The 27,397-nt window shown below is 47.8% G+C and overlaps 1 protein-coding gene across 2 annotated transcripts in view; it reads left to right on the top strand.

Annotated features, from left to right (window-relative positions):
• Nucleotides 1-25,531, top strand: part of LOC136959420 (microtubule cross-linking factor 1) — a 32,891-nt gene extending 7,360 nt beyond the window's left edge. The window contains exons 4-14 of one of the 2 annotated variants that reach the window (XM_067253750.1): nucleotides 8,957-9,016; nucleotides 9,122-10,525; nucleotides 14,361-14,465; nucleotides 14,727-14,951; nucleotides 15,111-15,278; nucleotides 16,355-16,522; nucleotides 17,831-18,121; nucleotides 18,543-18,890; nucleotides 19,016-19,092; nucleotides 19,750-21,373; nucleotides 24,271-25,531. In XM_067253750.1, the coding sequence (XP_067109851.1) occupies nucleotides 8,957-9,016; nucleotides 9,122-10,525; nucleotides 14,361-14,465; nucleotides 14,727-14,951; nucleotides 15,111-15,278; nucleotides 16,355-16,522; nucleotides 17,831-18,121; nucleotides 18,543-18,890; nucleotides 19,016-19,092; nucleotides 19,750-21,373; nucleotides 24,271-24,486 (4,686 nt within the window). In that variant the 3' untranslated portion in view covers nucleotides 24,487-25,531. The remainder of the gene's footprint in view (nucleotides 1-8,956; nucleotides 9,017-9,121; nucleotides 10,526-14,360; nucleotides 14,466-14,726; nucleotides 14,952-15,110; nucleotides 15,279-16,354; nucleotides 16,523-17,830; nucleotides 18,122-18,542; nucleotides 18,891-19,015; nucleotides 19,093-19,749; nucleotides 21,374-24,270) is intronic. The other variant, XM_067253751.1, reaches the window with a different exon arrangement.
• Nucleotides 25,532-27,397: the final 1,866 nt, after the last annotated feature.

Raw genomic sequence — 27,397 nt, 5'->3', positions numbered from 1 at the left:
CAGGATGTGGGCCACCATCTGGGCTGACGAGCCCACGGAGAGGCTCTCTGGAGGAAAGCGGAGAGGTGCTGCCACCTGAGGTCTGGGTGTTGGTTGTGACAGTGGTCCTCGGGGATGGTACCATATAATTCAAACAGCTCTCCGCTGGCCTCCTTCCTCCCGCCTGGGCACCTCAGAGCAGCCCCTGTGTGTGGAGCCCTCAGCCCCTCCTGCTCATTACTGAGCCATTGTGACCCTTTTGACACAGAGGAGGAGTGAGAGAGATGAGGGGAGGGGTGCGGGGAAAGGAGGGGCTCATTATGAACCAGCTGGACTCCCTCTTCTCTCCGCATCCCCCCCCCCCCCATACACACACACACTCTCACACACACCAATCTGGCAGATAGGAATGAGGGTACATTGTCTGGCTGGTGCCCATTAGTGGGAGAAGAGGCCTGTCTGATCCCAGAGGGGAAGAGAGTCCTGGGCCGGCTGTGTGGAGCAGGAGAAACAAAGATACACAAACATTTATATTGATATACTAATAGAGTTGTAGATTTAGATGTGTAGATATAGTATAGGCTTTATCACTTTAGACATGTGGTTAATGGTCACTGGCTTAGGAGGAAGGCTCTTGAAACAACAGGACACATGGTAATTATGAATGATTTACTGGGCCCCCTGTTGTCCTTTAAGTAGCTTGAATACTTAATTCTGTGTTAATCATAGGCTGAGGGTAATTAGTTGCTGATAAGTTCTCAATTAAGATATTTTAATCAACAGAAAGATGTTTACAAAAACAATGGGTATTATTATGTAGTAATGGGCAAAGCTAGTTCAGGCATCCTGCGTGTCATGTCATCAGCTGACATGTCATGTGATCACGCAAACATAAATGGCAGCATGCAGCATGCAGTCACAGACCCGGGCGTTGTGTTTATTGTACATTAGGATCTTTTATGGCTTTATTTATTATTTTATGTTGTTGGTTTGGCCGACAGTCCATCGAAATACATTACTATCCAGACTGTTACTGTATGCAAAAACATAACCGATGAAGAGAATCTACAAGATAAATATAGAAACATCTGACACATCACTCGATGCAGCGGTGACTTTCAATACCTGCCTACTTCTAATAAGACCTGATTAGATAATCCTTGAGTCTTTCAGTGACAGAGTTTAGAGGAGCTTCCCGGTCGCTTACAGATGCACAGGTGTTATGGCAGCAACAGTATGACAAATGTTGAATGCTTTCCCTGTTTCTGAGTTGCAGCGTTATTTTCCTGAGGGCTGGAGTCAGAGGTGACTGTCTCCTTCCCTGGCATGAAGAACAAGGGATGATGTTCTCCTCCATCTCTCTCCCTTTACATGGTTCTCCATGTTAGAGCAGTACTGCGGCCCGCTGGCACCATGCCAACTGCCATCCCAGAATACTCGGTGGACCTGCTGAGTAACTTGTCGACAGATGACAGATGGCAACTTTCCCCCTCCTCCAGGGCTGTCTGTGCCGTGATATCATTTGTAGCGGTTACTGTTGCTCAGCAAACTCGACATAAACCGACATACACAGATCTAGCTGGCCTACATCCATGGATTGTGAATGAGATGGCTGTGTGTCATTTAACAGAAAAAAAGAGTGGTCACTGAGGGCGGGGCATCCTGTGCCCCTTCTTTTTATAGCAGTGTCATCCAATTAGTCCCGCCCCCTCTCTCCCATTGGGCCTCACCAGAAGCAGCTCTCCGGGAGGTTGCCAGTTTCACTCTCCTTATCCCTCTCATCAGAAGGTGACACAGGTTGTTAAGGCCGCTTTACATTACATAAATGGCTCTATCAGGCTTTGAACAGATCATTTGTTAGAACAGGAGAGTATACAGTATGGTCAAATAAAAGGCTCTGATGTTTCAAGAAGCCCACCCGTTCAATAACTAATCACCTCAGGCTCTCAGCCTCAGCTCAATAATAGGTTAATGGATATTTAGAATCAGACAGGCCTATTTTGGCCAGCTGTTCATCTTATGTCCCCAGTGTCCAGTCCTTCTACCTCCCTCTCTCTAACAGTCCCATAACCATGGCAGCCAGTGATGGGCAGCTCAGTCAGGCGTTGAGTCATTAGTTACTGTGAGGCTTAGAGGGTTGGCTGGCTGGCTTTATTACTGTTCACTGGCTGGCTACTGTTACTGATCTGTGTGTTTGTTACTGAAGTGTGTGTCTGTGTGTGTGTGTATGTGTGTGTGTGTGTGTTCACATGCAAAGGCACATACCGGCACAAATGTGTGTTTGTTGTGCATACAAATGTACGGACTTGGAGAGCGGTCTGCAGGTGCCAGGGCAGCTCCGCCCCTGTGTTGTGTAGACACAGCAGACACAGGAGCTGGCTACAGTAACAAAGACAGCATTTACAGTAGCTGCACATCCGTCTGTGGTGGCAGGCCTGCTGATGGTGGCTGCTTCCACTGTACCCCCATGTCTCTCTCTCTCTCTCTCTCTCTCTCTCTCTCTCTCTCTCTCTCTCTCTGTCCTCTTACAAGGGGACATGCTGATCATAGCACTTAAGACTTTCAGCCAAATGAGTATTCAAGATTACACACACATTCACACATACCGGTCTATCATAAGAAAGTAACTGATACTACGTGCTACATGATACGACGTGCAGGTTCTTTTTATCTTGGTAGGAATAACGAGGAGGCTATAGGAGGAGCGTGCGTGCATTTCAGTCCTTGTCACAGGGTGAGGTATTCAAAAGTGGCTAATTATACCTTTTGTTTTGAACTGTTTAATTTAGAGTCATTACATGCTTGGTAGACTGCAAAAGGATTTGTATGCAATTTGCACTTCATTGCAAATTACTTTCATGTTCTTATTTCCCTAAACAGTGATTAACAAGTATATTCTGATGGTTTGGGGAGGTAGGGGTGCGTGTGTGTATTATGTCCCTTGCCAGTTGGCATGGCTGTATCGAACTGAGGCCAGATAGGACACTTACGAGGCAGTGTTGTTTCGGAGAGCTCCACGCCATGCCGGAATTGTAAGGAGGTTTGGTCGAATGTGAGGGGAAGCAGTGTGACAATCAGACTGACGTCCGAGCAAGCTCAGCAGAGAAGAACACTGTGCGTGCGACCCACACACACACACTCACATGCACACACACACACTCATGTGCACACACACCAAGCTATCAAGTCTGCTGTTTAATTGCTGCAACCACACAAGAATGTGTCACAGGGTGTGGTCCAATGGGAGCGGTTGTCTGGAAGAAATGTCCATATACATCAACAGTATGGCATCTACCCGGGTTCTTGATTTGAAGCAATAATATCCACTCTCATATTAACGGAGTGAGATTTATAAAGAATCAGGGGGAAATCTGACAGCAGTCTCCTGGTGGCTTTTGCAAAGTCTCTGAAGGCCAGAGAACATCCTGTTATTGATAGAGAAGAAAACATAATTTAGGAAGATATACTGTAGGGAAGACATGTAGCAAATATATTTCAGACAGATTGTGAAAGTAAAAAGATTGTACTCTGAGTTTCACATTAAACTAATTAACTCTTGCGACAACATGTGGACGTCAGGGAAACAAGTTATACAAGCATTAGAGCATGTGAGCAACACGGTAGATGTGCCAAAGTGATACTAATACCGCCATACTATTGACTGGGATTAACATATGAAGAATATATACAAGTATGACAATAAGCATTCTGTATACATGACCACATTCCACATTCATCCACATCTACCAAGAAGTTTGTGCCGTGGAGCAACAAAGGAAACGTGAACATTTAAATAGAAAGCTGTTTATGTGTAGCCAAAAAAATGTGTCTACATCAAGGGAAAGGTCTGTATTTTTTATTGATAAGGTTTTTATTTTTACAACCAACATACTTTGGTTTTCAGGGTTCTGCAGGGTAGTGTCGAGCTCGAGGTGCTATGCTGTGTCTGTTTATAAGATGCTCACGTCCGCTGGGTATTGCCTGACATTGCGGTGACCTCCATGTGCTGCTTCCAGGCTGTCTCGCTGCTAAACACTTTACACACATGCACACACACACACACATCACACACATCACACACACAACACACACACAGGCACACACACACCACGCACAGAACATCTGATGCACACACTTTACTGGATTAATTTAATTCAGTTAGCTTTGACTGGTTTAGGTATTTTTAAAATACCCCTGTCGCTGCTATTTTCAGAGGCTGTCATCTGCTTCAGCCAGAGCATTTTGTAGCCCAACGGTGCCCTATCCAACAGGGGAGTTCAGTACTCTGGGGATGCCAAGTCTGCCCTGGACAGTTTATCCGTTTGCAGTATAGGCCCATTTACACTATAGGCCGGTGCTGGTGCTAAAGATTGATAGCGAATGTAAAAATAGCAAAGCGTGCTGACATATCACTGTGTAGTGTGAAGTTGTAAGAGGCTATGTTTCCATAGATACACACACGGCATGTTGTCGTGTATGTCTGTAGTAATAGTCCACTCTGGTGTGATAATGTGATTAAGGAGAGAGCATCACTTGCTCTCACACGTGGTCATAAGGAAAGTTATGAAGTGCTACTTTACCGGCTTGTCTAGCGAGGCTATTTTCTCAGGTCATTCTTGCTTGTATAATATCTGTGTGAACGTTTTTATATGGTCTTATCCTTCCACGCTCTATTGCTGGTAAATATATGGTTGTGCTGCAATTATAAATCAAGGCTTTGTCAGTGATGTAAATAACCGTCCGAGTCCCACCCGAGGAGTCGCAACACTTCCTTTTGTGTGTGATGTCACCCTCGCTGGTCACACCGCACTTCCTGTATAATCTCATTACTGGCAGCAGACGCTCTATTTTACCCTCCACACACCTTGCTGTAAACAAACTCATAGGTCAAGCTGTTCAATCTCATAACAAATAAATAAACTTTGCTTCCTTTCTTTCCTTTCTGTCCCTCCCACGTTGGATTCCCTGGATGTTTTTCTTGTGATGTCACAGCAGGATGTGACTTGGCCATATTTTTCAGGATGCATCAAAGCCTAATGTAAGACTCTTGAGAGGCTAGATGAGAAAAACGATCTGGTAAAACCATTGAAGGGCCAGCACATCCATGGAAGAGAATGTTTGAACTGGTGCAGTGTTGGACTGTTTCTGCAGTAGTCTGCTGAACCTGAAGCACATGCTTCGTGTTGCAGGAGTGTGTCCCCTGGGTCCTAGCTTTACACCCATGGATGGTTTGGCAATTCAACCAACCTGAATGCAGCTTTTGACAGCTCTGTAATAAAGTGGTGTCTTTGTTTGAAAAAGTGAATCCTCCACGTTAGCCCAGCCTTGTGCACACATACACACATGCTGACTCTCACACACGCACACACACGCACAAACACACACTCTTCTTTCTGTTGCCATGCAGGCAGAAAAGCAGGCAGGCTTGAAGGCAGGCAGGCAGGCAGGCCCAGCTGGTGCAGGGTGGTTGTCTGGTGAGGCTGGTTACAGTCCCCTGGGCCCTAGCCAGACTGGTGGATTAACAGACTGTAGTTATACAGCGATTACCCCAGGACTCAATGAACAGGCACTGTGGGCTTTCTGTATGTCACAGCCCCCCCCCCCTCCCCCCCCCCCCACCTCTCATCTTCTTCACCCTTTCTTGTCCCAGTCTCACACATGGCTCATCAAAGTCATCAGGAGGGTGGGGGAATGGGCTGTGTGTGTTTGTGTTGTGTTGGTAACAGACAGCAGATTGATCAGGAACAGCAGATGACCTGAGGGGCCAGTTTGCCCACCAGTGATAGGAGCATTGTTAATGATGGCTGTGTGTTCATTCACACCATTCAATGCTCAGTCACCGTCTCAGTTAAGTTGTCACAGTAGGGGCTTGTGGGCAGGAATTTTCATGTATTTTATGGTCTCTGTTGCTTGTTTTGCTGAGTCAAAAATTATAATAATTACAATGTTGTAGAACTATAATAGCTACACAGTATATCAGTAAAGCGAGATTCCTCTATATTTCTAATCACACTCCAAATGGATAATATTTTGTGAGTATTTGTAAACGTAAACCAAACCAAACATTTTATTATTGACATTTTGAAAACCCATTATGTGCAAGTGGAGGGACTACACCATGTTTTTCTACTTTGGTTGTGCTGTTGGTTGATTAGACAGAATGTTTTCCCTCAGCACACTTTGTTGATCAATTTTATGGTGAAAATGTGTTTAATCTCTCCAATTAGGATGCAATGGCAAGGCCTTCTTATCTAAAGATAAATCTTCATCTCACACATATCCTCTGGGATCTTCCTAGGACTGTTTGACCCCACCCATATGGGGATGTGGAAGTGTTCAGCGTTCTCTCCTGTTCTCCTCTTGTGTCTGGCTGTGAATCTGGGTACAGCAGCCAAAGGGAACCCTGGGAGCCATAGCCTGGGCCTTTAGAGCTTTCAGGGAGATGCTTTAATCCGTGTCTCCCAGGAGAGATTAGCCCAGAGCAGGAATTAAGGGACAGTGTCAGGGATCCCAGCCCTCACTGAGACCTCAGCTTCCGGCAGGCCATCTGATTGGCTGGGGACACATTGGACTGTTACGTTTAGCGTTTAGGGGGGATAATACCAGCTAGCGCTGCGTGGCTATATCTCTCACTAGTTCCAGTGTGATGGAACTGATGGTCTCTTCTCTTGGCATACTAGGCACCTGTCTCTGTCTCACCTTAAGGTGCGTGGGCTGATCTGTTCTACTCCACACTGCTGGCAGGCTTGCAACTGAAGAGGTGTAAGCAATGAAAGTATCTCTCTCTTTCACATGATAAAAGTGTTCCTTCTTTCTCTCAATGCAAAGACAGGGAGAGAGACAGAGAGAGAGAGAGAGAGAGAGAGAGAGAGAGAGAGAGAGAGAGAGAGAGAGAGAGAGAGAGAGAGAGAGAGAGAGAGCGCAGACAGAGAAGGAGATGCTAAGGGTTTTTATTGCAAATATGACTCTGCTGTATCGTAAGTATCGGACCAGTTGCTTGCTTAAAGCAATGCTGCCTTTCATATACACACAGAATTACCAAGTATTCAGAGGCCAATCACCTCCCATTAGCGTTTGTGAAATCAAATCTACTGAATACCCTCCCACCATTCACTTCTTCAGACAGGAGACAGAAGCTTAAAGCTATGGATGAGGAATCAGACTGGAGTGCCGAAAGTCTGGAGGCTCCTCGAGGCATGACTGTGGGTCGAAGCTCACCTCAGACTCAAGGAGAATACAGAATGTGTGTGAATGTACGTGTTTTCAGCCTACATCCTGTCTCCCACCCTCCTCCCTGTGTTAGGACCCGTGTTTTGGTGCCGTATCTAAGTGGGCTTTCCCTACTTGTAACCCAGCCAGGGAGTGAGTCAACGTCCATCTCTGGGCGGAACAAGGTCAACCTCACATTTTCCATGTGTCAGGCCATAAATGATTCAAGCTGGCCGGTAGGACTATTTAAGGGGACTTTTACAGGATTGTGGAGTTCCCTCAGATGTCAGATGTGGAAATTATGACATTAACGTTAGGTTAACATTCAACAGAACAAGCTGTTGTCTACATGGAGGTACAATTATTCATGCGTTATAGCATTTTAAGTCTAAATAATTCTGGCGGTCATGAAGTTGAAGTTGCAGGACACTGCAGGACCATGTATGTCCTGAGTGGGTGTGGTCACACATGTCCGCAGGCGGGGGTGCCTAGCAACATAGCTGTCACATAGATCATCTGGACCTTGAAATACCCTCACCAGCCATCTGGACCTGGGAATAAGGTTCACACTGAGAAGCTCAATATATTCATAGAGGATTGCCTCTCACTTTCACTCTCCCCGTCGGTCTCTCTCTGTGAGTGTGTGCATGATGTGAGTGCACATGACAGTGCTCTTCCTTCTACGCTCATCATGCCTGTGTCACAAGAAAAGCAGCGGGCTAGCTCCAATTGAATGATTGTATTTGAAAATACGTCAGTTAAACCTCTAAGCTAGCGTGCGGAAGGACACTTTTGATCCAGGCTTTGCGTGCAGCCTCCAGTATTAGGACGCATTTCCCCATTGGACAGGCAGATGCTTAGCAGCCAGTATTGTTGATACGTTCTGAACCGCTGAATCTGAGCTGGGATAAGACGCCTGTCACTCTGGGTTGTGAGTGGAACTGTTGCTCCATACTGCATCTTTAACATAGCAGGATGTAGCATGGCACTGCACACGGCACACTGCTCTATGCTCTCTACCCTCTGAACACATCCCAGAGCACTGCAGTTAAGCACGGGTCTGCAGAGACTTCATGGACTGGTTGAGACGAGTTGAACTGCTTGTCTTCATCTTGTCAGCTTGGAATATTCTGGTGACTGGAACCTTGGAGTGTTGGTCATGTGTTTTGTAGGGTTTATGAAACACGGTTGTACCATAGTTACGCCGCAGTGCAATCTAGATGATGGGACTTCCCTCCTCTGACCCCCTGACTCAGTTGCGCAGGAAGCTTTCCATGACGACCAGATGGGTTGGATGGAACAGCCTTCATGAAGACGCCTCTGTGCATTTATCAGAGACTGCCATCATGCCATGTCATGTGATCTGCATTAGTAAAAATGCTTCCTTATTAGATTTGGCCTTTGACTTGACGATGAGAACATTATGTAACGCATCCACATTAGATTAGCGGCCATGTGAATTTATGCAGTGTCCCTCAGCCTGTAGTTATTCCATAATTCATTAGTAATTGCATGTATCCATGTAATATGTACTAAGTCATATAGGGACCGTCAGGATTAATTGCGTAATTATGTTTCATTATTGCAGCTGCCATGATCTTATTGTACACCGTAGTGTCATCAGTAGTGTTCTGGATCTGCTACTTCACTTTTGAAAAAACAGCATTCTGAATGGAAACCTGCTCACCTGTAATCTCTTCGTGGTGTAGTTGACTAATTTCTTTCGTGCGATAATGAGTCCTTCACATTTCTTTTGTGTTCTTTCCAGACTGCGTTAAGGAGGAGAGGGAGCAGAGAAGCATTCAAGGACAAGAAATCCATTAACCAGGTAGGCCCTTCCCTCCAATGTAACGCCGTGTGTGTGTGTGTGTTCAAACGGCTTCACGCGAAACAATTCAGTCCCTCTCTGTCCTCTCTCTCTCTCCTCGTGCAGGAGGACAGTGCAGACCTCCGGTGTCAGCTCCAGTTCTCCAAGGAGGAGTCCACCTTGATGAGGAAGAAGATGGCCAAGCTGGGCCGGGAGAAGGATGAGCTGGAGCAGGAGCTGCAGAAGTACAAGTCCGTGTACGGGGACGTGGACAGCCCCCTGCCCCTGGCCGACTGCCCCGGCGGGGGGCCCCACAGCACCCGGGAGGCCGAGCTCCGCCTCAGGCTGAAGCTGGTGGAGGAGGAGGCCAACATCCTGGGCAGGAAGATCGTGGAGCTGGAGGTGGAGAACCGGAGCCTGCGCTCGGAGAACGACGACATCCGCTGCCAGTACGAGAGGGACTGCTTCGGCCGCGAGCCCTTCTCCAGCGTGCCCTCCTCGCCGTACGGCGGCGACGCGCTCGACTCGGCCAGCGAGCTGCGGCGCCACCTGCAGTTCGTGGAGGAGGAGGCGGAGCTGCTGCGGCGCTCCATCTCCGAGATTGAGGACCACAACAAGCAGCTGACCTCCGAGCTCAACCGCTTCAAGTTCGGCCCCGGCGTGGGCTCGGCCGGGGGCGAGGAGGCGGCGGGCGGAGAGGCGGGCCTCTACAAGCCCGGCAACGGTAACGGCGGGAGCGGGGTGCTGATGGAGGAGCTGAAGGCTGCCCGGATGCAGATCAACGAGCTGAGCGGCAAGGTGATGAAGCTGCAGTACGAGAACCGCGTCCTGATGTCCAACGTGCAGCGCTACGACCTCGCCGCTCACCTGGGCCTGCGGACGGGCAGCCCTCGCGACGGCGACGCCGAGAGCGACGCCGGGCGCCGGGAGGCCACAGAGGATGAGGAGGCGGGCCGGATGCTCCTCCTGCACCCCAAGCGGGAGGGGCCCGTGGGCGGCGAGAGCGACTCGGAGGACCTGTTTGAGAAGACGGCCACCACCTCGGGGTTCGCCAGCGTCAAGCCCTCCGACGGCAGCGAGCTCAGCGCCGCCGAGCTGGCCAATCGCAGGAGAGAGGAGCGCGAGACGTTCAACAACGTGAAGCGGGAGGCGGAGCGTCTGGGGAAGACGGTGGACCGGCTGATCACAGACACCGACAGTCTGATCTATGACGGCAAGCTGATTGTGACTGGCGCAGAGAGCCTGGAGGGCGGGGCCTTCAGGGGCGGGGATCACTCTGCAGGGGGCGGGGCCAAATCCGACTCCCAAGTCCTGGACACCATCAACTCTCGTATGAAGTCCTTCCGCACGGAGCTGCACATCTTCATGGAGAAGGTGGACCACCTGGGGGAGGGCATGAGGGACAGGGTGGAGGACCTCTCGCCCATGCCCAACCTCACAGAGTCCAGCAGTTTCCTGTCTGGGGTCACCTCCATGTCGCGGGACTCTCCCATCGGAACCCTAGGAAGGGACCTTGTCACGGACTTCCAGGTAACCTCCAGAATTTCCGTCGCCCTTCTCCCCTAATCCCGTACTGTATGCTGTCACCTGCTACATCCAGATATACAACTTTGGCTGCTTTTTTATTTTGCGAAATATATCATGAAGGTAGAAGCCCTGCCAGTATGGCAGCAAGCCATTAGGATCTAACATTACTGTGTAGATATTCCCATGACTGTAGCAGAAAGGACGTTTTTTGGAAAGCATGCATTATAAGGTATTGGTTTACATTAGCCTCAAAATATGTTCACATTGTTTCTATAGAGCCAATACATCCAAGATGTACTATTGACAAACTGGCAGTGAACCTAAAGTTGACATAATAGTCTGGTGAGACTTTAGAATGGCAGTAAAAAAGGGTTGGTTTGCAAAGTCATGTTAAACTGTTTGGCCAGTCCAGATTCATCAGCGCTAGAAAACCCAAGGGCCTCTTTTTAAAGGTTGCCATTATTCCTGATCGGTTTAAACTCATCCAAGTGAGCAGTCACTTGTACTAAACGTGATCCTAATGCAGCAAAGACAGCGTGTGAAGGAGTTGGTTTAGCTAACGAGGCTACCCTCCAGACACCCTCTAGTCTCCCCCCACACAACGGTAGGCAGTTCATAAATACAATCAATAGTAGGCCTACAGCCCCTCTAGATTAGCAGGGGGGGATGGTGAGAGACCGTGCATAGCCACCCTCAGGCCCAACCTAGGGGGACACACAGCAGCCCCTGCCCACACGAGCCACCCAGCTCAGCCACACTGGCACCCACCAACACCCCCCCCCCCCACCCACCCACTGTACCCTCCACCCCCATTGCTTGGCACTGCCGCTCTCTGCTGCATCCGCATACCCATGCACACCCACCCCCCGCGCGGCCCTGCCTGCCTGCCTGCCTCCATCCGTGCTCTCCTCCCTCCTGCAGCCGCCCGTCTCCCATCAGCCGGCTCTAGGGATGGTGCTGGAGAGGGTTGGGAAGGCAGCTTCTTCCATTTGGCTTCTTTGAACAGCAACAGGTCTAGTTGTCTTGAGAATACATCCCTACAGGCTTACTACATGATGCACTGCCATCATTGCAGCCATTGACTGGCATGTTTGTCAGCTCTCATCATTACACACACCTGAAAAGTTGGTTCATGGCGTTACCTGTAATGCCATGAACAGCATCATTCTTGGGCTGTGTAGAAGATGACTCCTGAACAGAGCTGCGGCCTAGATTCTCTCTACTGTGAGTTGCCAATGGAAGAACCCTGCTGGCTTGAAACCTGCTTTCTGTCCTTGTTTCATTGAACCTGCTGCCTAATATGAGTCAAAATACACTGTGCTCCTCAAACCAAGATTGTTCTTATCGACACTAAGCATTGTTATTGGAAATCTATAAACCAGACCATCATTTGAAAAATCAGCTCTTTTCGATTCTCAAAATAATATATTTGTGTTGAAACGGCTCATATTCCCTGCTTCAACCCTCTGCCTGTACAAGCTTGCAATCAGGCTGGTTGGGTGTGGTGGCCACACTTTTTTACTAACAGTCAACGAAAACAAAGCGGAAAAACCCTCGCACTGCCCCCATTGAAGGACAGTAGAATACAATTTCAACACTTCAGAGAGATACTGAATAAAGGCTGAGGTCAAATCGAGGTAACCAGGAATGTAGAATGTTGACGATGGACTGTTGTTGTCAAGGTCCAGGCTCTCTTATCTCACTGCTTCTGACGCATGGCTGTTTACAGGCACGTGTTTACTGTTTAGCAACTGGCGTGCTTACCTGGCACTCTGCAGTTTGCCCTGGTTCTCTATCAGCTGTTGGTTTGGACTCATGTATCCCTCATCGCATGCGCTTCATAACCAGTGTTTTGCATTCTTTTTTCCCCCCCGAACCCTCTCTTTTTTCCTCTTTGTGTTCCCTGCAGATGTTTCAGCCCATGATTTTGTTCATCCTCATTCTAGTTCTCTTCTCATCTCTCTCATATGCCGTCGTCTTTAAGTTGGTCTTTCTCTTTGCGCTTTTCTTCGTACTGTAGTCCGTTCGTCCTTCTCCACGCTGTGTAGCTTTTTAGTTGATTTTTTCCCCCTGCTCTGTCTTCTTTACCCATTTTTCGCTTTTGTTTTTGTCGTTTTGGCCTTCTTTACCCCTCCCTCTTGTTTGTCGTTTTTGTCCGTTGGCCCACAATCCGCTTCACGCATACCCCGCCCTCCCTTCACCCCACTCATCCGCCCCCACTACCCCACCCCCTCACCCTCCATTCAACCACTACCCCTTCACTACCCCTGACCCCCACCCCCCCTCCCCTCCCCCCCCCCCCCCCCCCACTCACAGTCCGGTCAGAGGGATGAGCTGGAGTGGCGTCTAGGACAGGAGCGAGTCGTGGAGCCCCAGGGCCAGGGCCCGGCCCAGAGCAGGGGAGCGTCGGGACACAGTAAATACCACAGGCCCCTGGCTTTAAGAGCAGAGGTCAGTGCCTCCTCTGTTTCCCTTCACCTGTAGGACTGAGCAGGGAGACAGGCACCACCAGAGTCCACAGGTGGCCTGGAATGGTGATGCTGCACTCTATAGGCTGGGGTTGTTGACGAGGGGGCAGGAGGGTGAACATCTACAGTTAAGGAGACTGTTATTGGCAGTGGTGACACTGACTCCAGCCTTTCTCGTTTTTATATTCTGAACAAGATTTCACCTCATTCACTTTCTCAACTTTCAATTCAGTTCTCTTCACTAAATATACCACTCCCACTCACAGATTTTAGTTTTTTAATTTAATTTCTTGCTTTTTAAATGATGCTATAATATACCCCTGGATGTTTTACTGACTCACAACCAAACAGGTTTTGAAATCCTTGACTTACAGCGGTCCTCTGAATCAACTAGAAACTGCAACTGAAAATCCCCTTCAGCTGTTATTGATGTAAAAACACATCTATTGACTTTATGCTAATGTATGGATGAGATAGAAAAAAAAGGGTATGTGATAGCAGCCACGTATTGCTGTATACATGACCTATACTGCTTAGACCTGCATACAGCCTAATGTCTGAGTCTGCACAATGTGCAGCAGTGATTTGTTTAAGTAACGTGAATTGTTATTTCACTAAGAAATAGATTCAGCATTGTCAATATGTAGTTGCTGGCTTTTCTCTTTGTAAAAGCCAGCAACTACATGCTGACAATGCTTCGACTATACTCCATGCAGATGGAGAGGATACTTTTCTAAACTATCGTTAGGGTTAAGGCACAGTTGGTTTGGATAACCACCCAACATAATCTGTGAGATAAAATGAATCTAGGAATGAATGAGGGAGCAGCTTGGCCATGGCAGGATTAGGAGTGTATGCGATTTGCATTTGACATTGGGCAGAGGGAGAGAGAGAGAGAGAGAGAGAGATAGAGAGAGAGAGGGAGAGAGAGAGAGAGAGAGAGGGAGAGAGAGAGAGAGAGAGAGACAGAGAGACAGAGAGAGAGAGAGAGAGGTGAACCAGGGAAATGCTTTCACCAACTGAACTGCTCCACAGAGCAAAGAGCGACCTCCCATTATGTGTTATGTCCCATTTTACAGTGATGGCCCTAACGCCTAACTGTAAGTGATTCATGGCATTATAGCAATGATCCTTTCATGTGATGTAAGATATTTAGTCAACAGTTTTAACCTTACAAGAATGCAGGAGACAGGTTCCGTCTGGTGAGTGAATAGTGCCCTTAGTAATGAATGAATGAATGAATAAAGCTAATGTTTCTCATCCTGTCGCATGTAATAGCAATTGATGTTGGTCTAGAAAACCCAAGTAAACGTCTTTTCTCCAGAGCCCTGACATGAACTGTGTGTTGGGTTTTGGGCTTGTGGGTTCAGCTCCGCGACACGGCTGGCGCTGAGGCCCAGTTCCGTCTGGATCATGAACGCAGGCTGAGAGCTGGGCTGGACGACCGCGAGGTCATCTTTGGTCCTATGACACAGGTAGGACAACCGTGGAACCCTTATTGTTAAGGTTTTTCAAATCTGAGAACATCAAGCTTTCTGTGACAAACAGGCTTTGAAGAGGCTCCCTAGTATTGGACCGGGAAAACCAGCCCAATCAGACATTGTCACACGCGTTATTTAAGCACCGAGGAGACAGCAAGAAGAACAGTATATTGTATTCATAGGACAATATCCATTCACTCATCTCCATCGCTGCAGTTGTAGTTGTTGATCATATGTCCAACCTCCCCCCCCCAGGAGGAGGAGCGGAGGCGTCTGGAGGTGCGTCGGGGGGGTCTGGAGCTGCAGGGGCTGCAGCAGCCCCACGAGGCCCCCTGGCTCCAGGAGAGAGCCCTGCTGCAGCACGAGGTGGGCCTGTTTCGCCACAACACCATCCTCTTCTACATGAAGCTGCGGTGGATCCTCACGCACTGGAGGCTGGGCCGCCGGGCCGACCCGGGGGACGAGGCCGGGCACTCTGAGGTCAGCAGGCCGGCAGGGGCGGGGCATGTCTGATATACTGAACCTTATTCAAGTAGACATATAGTGTCAACATGTACTGGATCAACACTTTCTTTGAGGCCTTTGTTCCTGAGGAAGAGGATGCTGCACTGTCTCTCAGTTCTATTCTATTTGTTCCAGTATGAGAAGTTGGAGAACATTCCAGAGCTGGCAATGATCATGGAGCAAGGGGAGGGGGAGATGGAGAGAGAGGAGAGGTCCTCCATCCCTCAAACCCCAGGGGACACCCCAGACCATGGACCTATGGTTGTGCTCCATTCCCCTGAACATCTGCAGCACCAGAGACAGGTAGAGAGCCGTGTCTGTGTCGAGGCTGCTAGATTGAGCCTCAAACTGTCATTTGTATTTGACCCATAGCCTAAAAGATTTCCCTTCAGAACATACTTAGTCATTTTTTTGTGTGTTCTGTTTTTGGCATCCATTTATTGTAACTACTTAGCACAGTATGCAAATGAGAATGACGACCTAGATAGCTGGATGGTTATAGCAATTGTTATGGCTGCATAACTTTGCATGTTGACATGAAAACATGTATCCTCTGTCAGACACAAAGGAGTCTGTTCAAATGCATGTGGTACAGTTGTGTGCCAGTTAAAGGAATGTGTCTAACAGTACTCTGGCAGACATGCATTATTCAGTAGCTGTTAGTGCTCTGTTTTGTGCACCGTTTAGATTTTCCCTAACTTTAAGAAACTGGTTTGTAAAGTGATCTGGCATTTTTGTTTCAGCCCCAACAATATCGCATTCGTGGATTAACAGGTATACATGCCTGGTAGACTATATTTAGAATTGAGTATGTGGGGGAAAACTCACAAACTCGCATTTGTTCACACCTCAGCAGAAAACAAGAGTTGCACTGAAGATAAACCCTAGCTAGTAATAATTATAATTATAATTATATATTTTGAATATTATCTAATAAAATAATTGTTTGGATATTATTTCATGAGCTCCATCATGGGAGTGTTTGTTATTTCTAGTTTGAACTCCTTGTTGGCTTGTCTTACACAAGCCTCAACACAAGAAGTGTCTCTTCTTCTCTTCGCCATTACCTGGCTGTATGTTGTACACACACCACTTCTCTGTTACACAAAGCCCTTGCCAGGGTCTATTGTTGGCTCAGGGCTCTCAGCATAGACGATGCATGAAGCTAAGAGTTTTCAGGAGCACTTTCAGAACATAACTTGACTTCTCCAACCGCAAATACTGGCAGGCAGAGAACAAAACAAGGATTGTTTCGATCACCTGTTCCGTGGAGAATATCGGCATGGCAGCTCAAATGTGTCAACTGTGAATGTGACATGGATTCAGTACTCTTCCTCCTCTCGCTCTCCCCCCCCCCCGCCCCCCCCCTCCCCCCATAGGTGGGGGAGAACCGTCGGGTGCTGCATGCCCTGCGGATGTTGCTGGAGGAGTTCCGGACTGAGCTGAGGGAGGAGGAGACCAGACGGTGCCAGCTGCAGCAGAGCTACGCCAACGAGAAGGCCTCCTGGGAGGTGAAGTGGGCAGAGATGAAGTGCCACGTTGCACAGGTACGTATGATGTCATGTCCTGCTGCCTGCCTTGAAGGATTAGGGTTACCCCCAAGAGGCTAGAGCAGAACTAACGCTTCAACTTGGTATAAAACACCATGATGGTGAACTCTGAGGAGAGAAGTCATTCATTTGACAGGGACAGACAGGGTGATGGCTCTTGCCAGTCCTGCATCGATCTCCAGCATGGGTATGGCTAGCTTGAAAAGTACAATATGTCACTGATTAGGGTCAGATGCGGCAACATTTGGGATCTGCACCGTTTATCCTTGTGTTTGTAGACTACTGCATGTGTGGTGTGGAAGCTCATATTTTTACTCAGAGCAGAGTTTGCTCATTTAAATTATATATATATCCCGGCGTGCCAAATGACGTTGTGTCCTTGAGCAAGGCACTTCACCCTACTTGCCTCGGGGGGAATGTCCCTGTACTTACTGTAAGTTGCTCTGGATAAGAGCGTCTGCTAAATGACTAAATGTAAATATTTGAATCCTCTTACAATATGTTCTGGGATCATATATGGTTCATATATAGCAACAGTGAGTCGACTTGACATTATTTTTTTATCTGTAGTTACTTATTAAATGATATATTCTGCTTTAAAACATGTTCTTTAGATGACATGGCCTGCTCGTCTGACAACCCATGTGGGCTTTTCTGTTGGTCACTGATACCGTGTCGCTTCCAAAATATCTCTCTATATTTACACAGCTCCAAACCGACTTTGAAATTTAGTCATCACATGCTATTAAAAGAAGCTACACACATGTAAAGTAAATCTGAGTAAATCTGAGTACGCCATTAAATGACTGTTAAAAGCCCCTTTGAAGGGATATTAGATGTTTGAATGAGAATTATGTAAACTAAGGATGTTTAAAGACTTTGGGATGCACATTTCCCACAGTGTGAGAGGCAGATACGTGTTGCTTGCTCTGCTTTGTACTATGACGTTGTGTGATCAAAGGCAGCGTGCAGATAACAAAGCTCTCTACACTGCAAAGGAGAAGGGAGACCTCAACGACTTCCCTATTTCGCTCAACTCCTTTGAAGTTTCTGCAGTACACCCAAAACTAGAGTTCAGGCTTCCCCCATGAGTATATGTAGTTTGAAGTACAAATTTGGGAACGGAAAACCAGCGCCTATTCCTGCTGAACATTGATGGAAATACATTTGTTAACAAGATCTGAATTCTTATCTCATCAGGCAGTTCCTGAACATGATGGGTTGTGTGACAATGATGCTTCACTTTACTGGTATCAGTGTTCATTGTACTGATATTTGGGTTTGCTGCCTGTTATGTTTGACTAGCTGGAGGCGACACGGGCGGAGGTGAGAGGGGAGGCCCAGGGCGGAGCTGGAGCTCGGGGCGGGGACGGAGGAGGAGGAGGAGGAGAGCCGGACTGGGCCTTCCAGCAGGAGAGGGAGGAGCACCGGCAACTCCTGGCAGACAGCCACAGCACCTCCCTGGACCTGCGCTGGAAGCTGCAGCACAGCGAGAAGAGGTGGGGCCGGGAGAGGGCGGAGCTCCTGGAGCGCTTCGACCGCGAGAGGCAGGAGTGGGATGGCAGCATGAGGGACATGCATCGCAAGATGGACAGGGTGAGACACTCAGGAGAGGGGAAGGAGAGACAGAGATGGAGGGCCCCGAGGCAAATGTCAGCACATTTTGACGAGTTCGTTCTCACAGTCGAAGCTCACAGGCACACAATCATAATTAATATTAATGATGATGAAGGAGTAGCAGTTCGGCTCAGTCTAGGACTTCTCGCTGATCGTTGAAGTGGGAGGGAGATGATTAAGGATGCTCATGGCAGTGGAAGATCAGCTGAAAGGATTCTTTGGAACACAAGCTCCCTTTGAATGTAGAATTAATACAGCCAACTGCGGATGAACAGTACCTTAGAATGCACATTCACAGGAGCGTTATGGCATTTCAAGATTGTGAAGAGAATAATGAAGTTGTTAACCGTCTACCCTTCCTGTCCTTCCTACCTCTCCTCTGGTCTCATCTCTCTCACAGTTACAGAGAGAGGTGAATGTCCGCCGTACAGAGGGCTCACCCGCTGATGTCAAAGATGGGGTGGGCCACAGGGGCCTGTTCTCACCCCAGGACAGCCCCTGTAAGCCCCCCCGGTCACCCCACTCCCCTCGCTCCCCCTGTCCGGCCACCGGCCCTGCCCCTGTCATACCCACGCGATCCCACTCGGACTCGGAGGCCGTGCTGGGGGAGCAGGGGGCTGTGGTGAGGCTGAAAGGGCCCACGGAGAACCTCTTCCTGGATGCTCTGTCGCTGGACCCCCTGAGTGGGCTGGAGGTCCCCCTACCCTCCAGACTGGAGAGTGAGAAGAGGTTCCCCTGTGTGAAAGAGGTGAGGCTTGGTCTGTAACACTGCTGGACTGCAGCATAGCATGACACAGTGAGAATTAGGATTGAGGTCGGGAGGATTGTCCAGTGTTTGGCTGTAATGGTGTTTGTGTTTGATCCTCTGAGCAGGCCCTTAATGAGATATCAGACATGGAGGCTCAGTCTGCCTTTGAGGAGGAAGATATAGGCTCTGGGAGCCTCCTCAGGTGAGTGTGGCCATCATTCATACAGCAACTTTGTGTTCTGAGAATTGATTATGTGTTAAGTGTAATATAGCATTTGGGGCTGTAGTACAATGCTCCCTTTGTAGTACATACTGTGTGACTCCTTTGGGTAAAAGGTTGGCTTGTGTTGGTTAGGGCTAGAAGGGTTAGGGCTAGAAGGGTTAGGGCTAGAAGGGTTAGGGCTAGAAGGGTTAGGGCTAGAAGGGTTAGGGCTAGAAGGGTTAGGGCTAGAAGGGTTAGGGCTAGAAGGGTTAGGGCTAGAAGGGTTAGGGCTAGAAGGGTTAGGGCTAGAAGGGTTAGGGCTAGAAGGGTTAGGGTTAGAAGGGACTTGAAACTCCCTGGGGATCTTTGTGAAAGCTTCTCTTTTTGGAGAGGCTGTAATCTAAGTAAACTCAACCTGCCGTTGAATTATTCAATCGGTTTAAAGTGATCCTGATCCCTCATGAAATGTATTACTATGCATTTTGAAAGCAGACATGATTTAACATCTGTTTCAGTTTCTTTATTCGACCAGACAAAAGCCTTGTGACATACTGTATCCCGAGCTGCTCACAGTCAGTTTAATATCTGTAATGTGGTGAGAGAGCACCACAATAGTAGAACCTAATAATATTCACACATCTGTGTGTGATGACCCAGCTGTAAAGCTGCTGTGTCTCTCGTGTCTCCATACAGGGCCAAGTCTGTCTGCTCCATGAGTGATTTCCAGCGCCTGATGGACAGTTCTCCCTTCCTCCCTGACAAGAGTCGTCACGGTGACAGAGGCCAGGACGACGTCACCCCTCCTTTGTCCCCTGACGACCTCAAGTACATTGAGGAGTTTAACAGCAAGGGCTGGGACTTCCCCTCGGCTCCCTCCCCCTCTGCCCTGGAGGCCTGGGGAGAGAGGCCAGGGGAGGGCCGGGTGGGAGAGCCTCCTTCGGAACCATTCCAGCCAGCCTCCTGGTTCCTCACCACCAGCGCCACCCTGACCACCAACACCCTGAGCAGCCCCGAGCACTGCCAAAGGTCCCCCATCCGTGGTAATGGAGCGGGGGCTGCAGGGGGCGATCACCATGGGGTCCACGTCCACCGCAGCCCCACCAGACCAGGCGCCGCCCACCGTCCTGCAACCCCCGAGTCGGACTTCCTCTACGCTAAAGGGACAAAAGGCAGAGGTGCGGGCGAGCCTGGGGCAGGGGGGCCCGACGAGGTGTTTGGCAGTGGGAGGTGGCCCTGTGAGCTCCCCCGGCATCACAAAGAGCTCCTGGAGGCAGGGGGTCTGCGGCCCCCTGCAGACCGCCCCCCGCTGTGCCCCACAGTGAGCTATGCCTCCTCTCTGGAGCTGCAGCTGTCTCGAAACCTGAGCGACGACATGAAGGAGGTGGCGTACTCCGTGCGGAACGCCATCCGCTCCAGCCCGGGCCCCGAGCGCCCGGAGACGCGGCAGGTGCGCGACACGGCGTGCCAGACCAACGGCTTCACCACGCGAGGCACCCAGACCACCCAGACCATCAGCGTGGGCCTGCAGACGGACGTGCTGAGGAACCTGACCAGCAGCCCCCACCGCTGCCTCACGCCCAAGGGGGGCGGCTCCACGCCCATCTCCTCGCCCTCCCGCAGCATGAGGAAGATCCAGTACTCCCCCGTGGTCCAGAACAAGTTCGAGAGGCCCTGCTGCTCCCCCAAGTGGGGCTCCCCCAAGCTCCAGCGCAAGCTCTCCACTTCCAGCAAGGCAGACCTGCCAACGACCGCGCGCTCGCCCACCCCCACCACCCCCCAGAAGGGCAACAGCGAGTCCGCCTGGGCGCGCTCCACCACCACTAGAGACAGCCCCGTCCACACCAGCATCAACGACGGCCTCTCCAGCCTCTTCAACATCATCGACCACACCCCGGTGGCCTACGACCCCCCGCCGAAGTTCACCAAGTCCCCTAGCCGTTCCAGGCCAGCTGAACCCGGCCCTCCAGGTGGTCCTGGGGGCCCCGCAGAGGCCAGGTCCCTGGGGGCAGTGCAGGAGTTCCTGAGGACAGTGAGGGGCCGCTCCCCCAGCCCCGTGCAGCTGGTTGTGGAGACGCAGGGGGAGAGGACCCCCGAGGTGGTGAGCGTGCGCCAGGACCTGTCGGCCCCTCCGGGCTACACGCTGGCAGAGAACACGGCGCGCATCCTCAACAAGAAGCTGCTGGAGCAGAGCTTCAAGGAGGACAAGAAGCTCCAGGGCGGCAGCCTCAGCAGAGATGCCAAGCAGGGAGAGCCGGACAGAGGACAAGCTGGATGTATTGAGGTAAAATACTTCATGTTTGAGCCAAATACTCAAATTGCTTCAAGTATTGGTTAGAGACATCCAATGGGCTGAAAAGAGTGTTCTTAAACCAACATACCAGATTCAAGACCTTATCCACAGCAAGGCGGTGTCAATGTGTGAAGCGTAACCCCATCCTCATGTTTTTTTTCTCAGATCGAAAACATTGAGTGACCTCTGGTAACGTTATAATATTTTTTATCACGTTTTTCCTTACAGTACACTCTATATCTTTTTTTTCTCTCTCTGTGCTCACGGTAGCGTGCTAACCATAGCTGGAACTCTTACCGATGCTCCTTCTATGACTACCATACTGCAGCTATCACCCACCTCCCGTTCAGCTGACCTCGTAGAATCACTGTGGTTATTGATGACCTATGATGGATGAACGCCTGGACAGACCCACGTAGCTAATCGTTTTTCTAGTGCTGATTGATTGATGGAGGAATGTTACGAGTTATGCAGCACATGCATTACCAGGATAGAGGGACCTTCTATGGTTGGACTGAGAGAAATAGTGTTGGGTTTAATCTTGCATCGTTCCTTTAAAGCAGAAGTCAATAGATGGATTAGGTTGTCCAGCAAGCAGGTTAAGAGTCATGTGGTATCATAATAATAATAAGGGGTTATGATGGTACAGTACATTTAAAGGGTATGTGGAACCAGTTTTTAGACCACTTGCCTACAGCTCAGGAGGTTACAGGTTCAAATCCCCCTGTGCTGAATGTCGCTTCTGATAAAAGCATCTGCTCAATGAAAACATGACATTATATTATGACTGTGCAGTATGTCGATTGTTTGAATGTAAAGAAAGCTGTAGCTGAGCTGCTTCTCCCTCTGGTGAGATGGCAGTGTGGGATTAGATTAGTCTGGATTAGGGTTGAATGGGTGTGAAAGGGTTGTTTGAGTTTAGCCTTTGATTAGTTGGAGAGCAACAGATCGTGATTCTCCTGAACAATCGACATGAGCATTCAGAGGGGGGTGGAAATGAATGCCGTTGAATTGATTCCTCTTTAATAGGTAGTGAGGTGAGGTCACCATTTTTCTTTGTTCTATGTTAACAGTGAAGGGGACCACTGTAGATTTATTGCCTTGTGTGTGGCCTGCCAGCTGTGGTCAATGGCCTTAAAGCTCAATGACTCTCCCTGTCTGTAAGATACCGGCCTTATCCTGTTTTCCTCTCTTCTCCCTTCTCTATCCCGCTGATAAACATTTCTAACTCTCTTCTTCTTCGTCTTTCTCTTTCTACCACGGTCTGTTTGTTCTAATCTAGAACCACACTGTCATACTAACTGCTCCCTGGGGACTCTAGTTCTGCTTGTCTCCGTGATGTAAGTTCCTCTTCCTCTTGTCCTATATGACCTTTGACCCTCAGGTGTGGGCTCACAGGTCACATGGAACTCTCACGTCACCCCCTCATCAGTGCATGCCTCACAGGATGACAACAGACAGTGTGTGAAGCCATAGAGGGTGGTCTAAATGTGTATCGTTGTGATGGTCATACATTTGTTTGTGTTAATGTTTTAATGCATGCTTGATTTATTGTGTATTGATCATCTTCTTTTCAAGATCACAAACTCAGCTTACGAGACCCAAAGAGTCACTCATTTGTGTGCTAGGGATTCTTACCATATTTCATACATTTTAATGATGCAACTGTATCAATATCTTCTAAAAGATATTTGAATGGTAATGAAAAAAATAAAATAAACGTTCTTTCAAATAAAATAAAAAGTATCACAAAGGGAAATGACTCTTTAGGACAGTCTTTCACATTTGGAGCAGCACACTCCTCATGAAAGGTGGTTGTCCTTTCAGGGGTGGTGTGCATCGCCAGACTTTCAACCTCTAACATGACCCCCACTGTGTTTCTAGTAGGTTCCACTGGCTGCTCTGTCTCTGTGTTTGCTAATGTACAGACTGTAAGGTTTCTGGCATAGCGTGTATGTGGCTACAGTGTGTGCTTTTCTCCTCCCCCTTTTACAGTTCTTTCCCCAACCCTCCTCCTCCTCCTCCTCACACACTAACAAACCTTCCAGCCAGACTGGTGAAGACTGAGCTAACACCTCCCATTCCTCGTCTGCCTTTACTGATCTCACCTCTGTGGGCTGTTGTGAAATGGGTTAACTGAATGTTTAAGTGTTTCAGACTTAACATGGCTGCATGCGTAGCTAGGGGTTAATCAGGGAGATGAAAGCAGCATCATGGTTTGGTCATGTGCTGTTTTCAGAGGGATACCTAACTGGATGTTGTCTCGTCGTAGTCTACATGAATGGTGCATGGATTTTGACACTTAATGACATCACTTGGTATTAACAGTTATTGCTTGTTTACAATTGGAAACAAAGGCTTCATCACTGCAGGTCATTCGTCTAGAACACCTTTTTCTTTTTTCTGCCTTTCCATTCTCCAAGTTCCAGCTTTCTCAAGCCAATCCTCCCTCGCTACTCTTACTGTAACTGTGTATTTTTAGAGGAACTAGATTTGATTTCCCCCAACCCTCCAATGAAATCTGATGCCTGGAGAAAATGAACTAATTTTAAACTGGGGCGATGGAGTGAGTGTTTGCCGTGTGATCGTTCACCCAGTCACACTGTGACATCACTATGTGAGGGACAGAATGACACTGCCTCATCTACTATGTTCTGTCACATCTTATTGTGCTTTGGTCCATTATTTATGTTCCTATTCATTTTTCTCATCCTTAGAATTGGTTATGTTCCGGTCCTCTGTTTCACTTTTGTTTCTTATCTTACATCTCGATAAATATTTTTTATATTAATATATGCATCTACTGTCTTCAAAATGTGTAAAATGGATGATTGAATTCAAGATGTCTCTGTCTCCTCTTATCTAACACGGAATCTTCTCCTTGGAAGGACCTACCCCGCTCTCCTGTGGCCCCGCCCCTGGAGTCCTGCTTCCTGAGACCTGCTCGACCTGCCAACCGCCGCCCTCCCTCCCGCTGGGCGGCCCACTCCCCCTCCTCCTCCCCCCGGTGGTCTGAGGGCGCAGAGCGGAGGTTCACCTTCCCAGGGACCAGTAAGACAATACTGGAGCTGGAGGAGCCAGGAGCGGACAACTCTCCAGCATGACCGCCAGGTCCTCCTCTGACGGGTCTCCTCCTCTACCTGCTCTCCTGTCGGAGCCTAAACAGACCTCTTACCTCAGATCCCACTCGGGAAGACTCAGGAGGGACAGGAAGGGGTCGAGATCCAGTAGCACCAGCTGACCAATGAGGACAAAGAACCCAGAACTTTCTTTGTGGAGAACCTGGAATGTACTGTAACAACAATGACAACAACAACAAAATCCATAAGAGGTGCCTGTACACACAGTTATTCATAGGCCTGTATGTGTGTGTGTATATATGTATGCAATACATGTATGCAGGAAGTGTATTTCAATTACTGTACAACTATTTTTCAGGATACTCTAGAGGAAAACTATAGATCTGATCCTGTACTTGTCCAAACATAAAGGTTTACACAGTTTTTGTCTGTTTACACGTTATCTTTCTTTTTGTTTATTTGGACATTTAGTACAATGCACTAGTTTATTCTGCCAACAATCCATATTAATGCTATTTTCTTACGTTGAACATGTTACCTTAATTGCTTTTCCCAGCCTTTGAAGCTTGAATGAAGAGTATTCAGTTGTATCTTGAGGAGACAAGACTCTTTCTACGGAAGCAGGGACACATGATGTCAATTAAGATGTTGATGTGTTTATTTATTTATTTGTTCAAATGAATGTTAAACTGTACAAACACTTAGATAAGGGAAAATTACAACTGAATAACCTTATGCATATTTGGAAGGCAGTTGTACAAATATCTGTCAAATATTTGCATGCCTTTTGAACTAGCACTTGAGTGCATGTACAGAAATGCTGTCGTTACTGATCATCACTGAGCTCAATGTATGAAGAAAAAAAGAACATTGTGAATGTACACTTGATTTATCCTTTTGTTGTCCTTTAATTTGCATTGACTAAAGTAAAAACACAAATTTTTAAATTATCAATCTATTATACTGTCTTTGTACAGTTGTCACTATGGAATAGGATCAGGTTTTTCTTTAACAAAGAAAAACGGGATTGTAAAAAAATGAATGTTTTAAACAAGAGTCTATGTTAAAAGTCTAAGTCAATAGTCTAATTGGTAATAAACATGAATGTGTATTTACAAGTCTTGCTCTGACATTTGTTTTGTACCATCTCCGAGCAGGCAAGTTTGTTAGATAAAAGATTAAATGGAAAGAAATAACAGGGTAAGACTGGCTTAGAGTTCCACATGGAAATGTTGTAGGTCAACAGCACTATATCATAAAGCTCCAAAGACAATCCTACAGGTTTTAGTTTGGGGGATGGTTTAAAAGGTCTGTGGGATGTTTTGTGTGTGTGTGGATTACAGTGTAGACCACAGGATGACTTGGATTGGAAGAGAAAACAGTCACAGGGAACCTGAAGGGGAAGACGATGTCCCCTGAAGGACCCAGTCTTTGTGTCATGTGCTACATTGTCTGTATAATGCCTGACATGCTGCACATACCTCACCAAGGGTGGAATAGGAGAATGGAGAGTGTGAAGTACACTTTCACGTTCGACTCATTATATATTATGACTCTAAAAATTCCTCACCAAAGAGGGTCCTACCATCGCCATGCCTATTCCAGAAATCAATAGGACTGCTAGGGATGATTGATTTCACGTCTAGTACTTGTGACTTTTCATTGGTGAACATGAAGCCACCAAAGGGAGTGTGTCTGAGAAATAGAGAGGCAGACAGAAAGAAGACAGAGAGCTGCAGGGGTTACCTTTCCTGGAGTTATTAGGGTTAATAATTGATGTGTCTCCAGCTGAGATGCTGATGGCTCCGAGCAGGTCAACCCAAGGAACATGGAGGGAGAGCAGGAAGCAGCATCTGAATAATTTACCGAGCGGTGAATCTGTGCTCAGACCGATGGATAGACAGAGCTCTCAGGCTGCCCTCCTATCACATCACACAGCTCTCAGGCTGCCCTCCTATCACATCACACAGCACATGATTGGTCTAGAACGCTCACAGCACACCAGGGAGTGCACAGGAATCAGGAAGGTTTCCTCTTCACCATTTCTACAAGGTCAGACAGGATTGAACTAAATCTATACCGTTACTGGGGTGGGGTGAATCTGGATCTATATCTACTGCAGGCTATGGAGGACTTTGTATTGGGAGAGATGACACACTACCTGTCACCTTTCTCAATATTGCTGACAGAAGGGTTGATTTTGAAGGTCATTTTGAGAGTTTGGTGTCACTTTGGTCACTTGGTCAAAATGTCTCAAAATGTCTGTCTCAAAATTAGTCATTCATTTTGCCCCTCTGCAGAGTTGGTGGCATTTTTTTATGCAAAACTGAAAGCAAATAGCTGAACAGACAAACTAACCAACTCTAAACTACCACATAAAATGTGATTAAACTGCATTTCGATTTATTTCCAACAACATTCATTTCTACTTTACATATTTAATCCCATAAATTAAATACTGATTTGTGAAGCCAAATCCACTTTAGTAAGACCCCATTAAAAGATAAGAAGCAAAAAGTGAATTAGGCCACTTGTCCTCAGACCCTGTGTCTTTTCAGTTCATGATTAGATAAATAAAGATGCTAATCTATAACTGGTTGTTATTTAACAGCAACCATTTTTCTTGGTTTGCTGTTCATAGGATTATTCCTTCTGCCCTGTAATTACGATTGAGGGACACGAACATTCCCAGCTACAGACACATCTCTTTCAGCAGTTACTAAGATGACAGCATGAAATAGGAATCTGCCACTCACTGAATACATCACATTAGCCCCTGTTAACACTATCTAATTCTAATTCGATTTTATTTCAGTCTGTGACTTATGTTGATATTAAACTATCCGAATAAATTGTTTAACAAATAGATCAAGAGGGATTTAGATGTGTTTCCAGATTTAAAATGCAGTCATGATTATTGCTTGAGATATTGGAT

This window comes from Osmerus mordax, chromosome 16, assembly GCF_038355195.1.
Source record: "Osmerus mordax isolate fOsmMor3 chromosome 16, fOsmMor3.pri, whole genome shotgun sequence".
In the NCBI taxonomy this organism is placed as follows: Eukaryota; Metazoa; Chordata; class Actinopteri; order Osmeriformes; family Osmeridae; genus Osmerus; species Osmerus mordax.
This window is presented reverse-complemented; position numbering and strand designations above follow the sequence as displayed.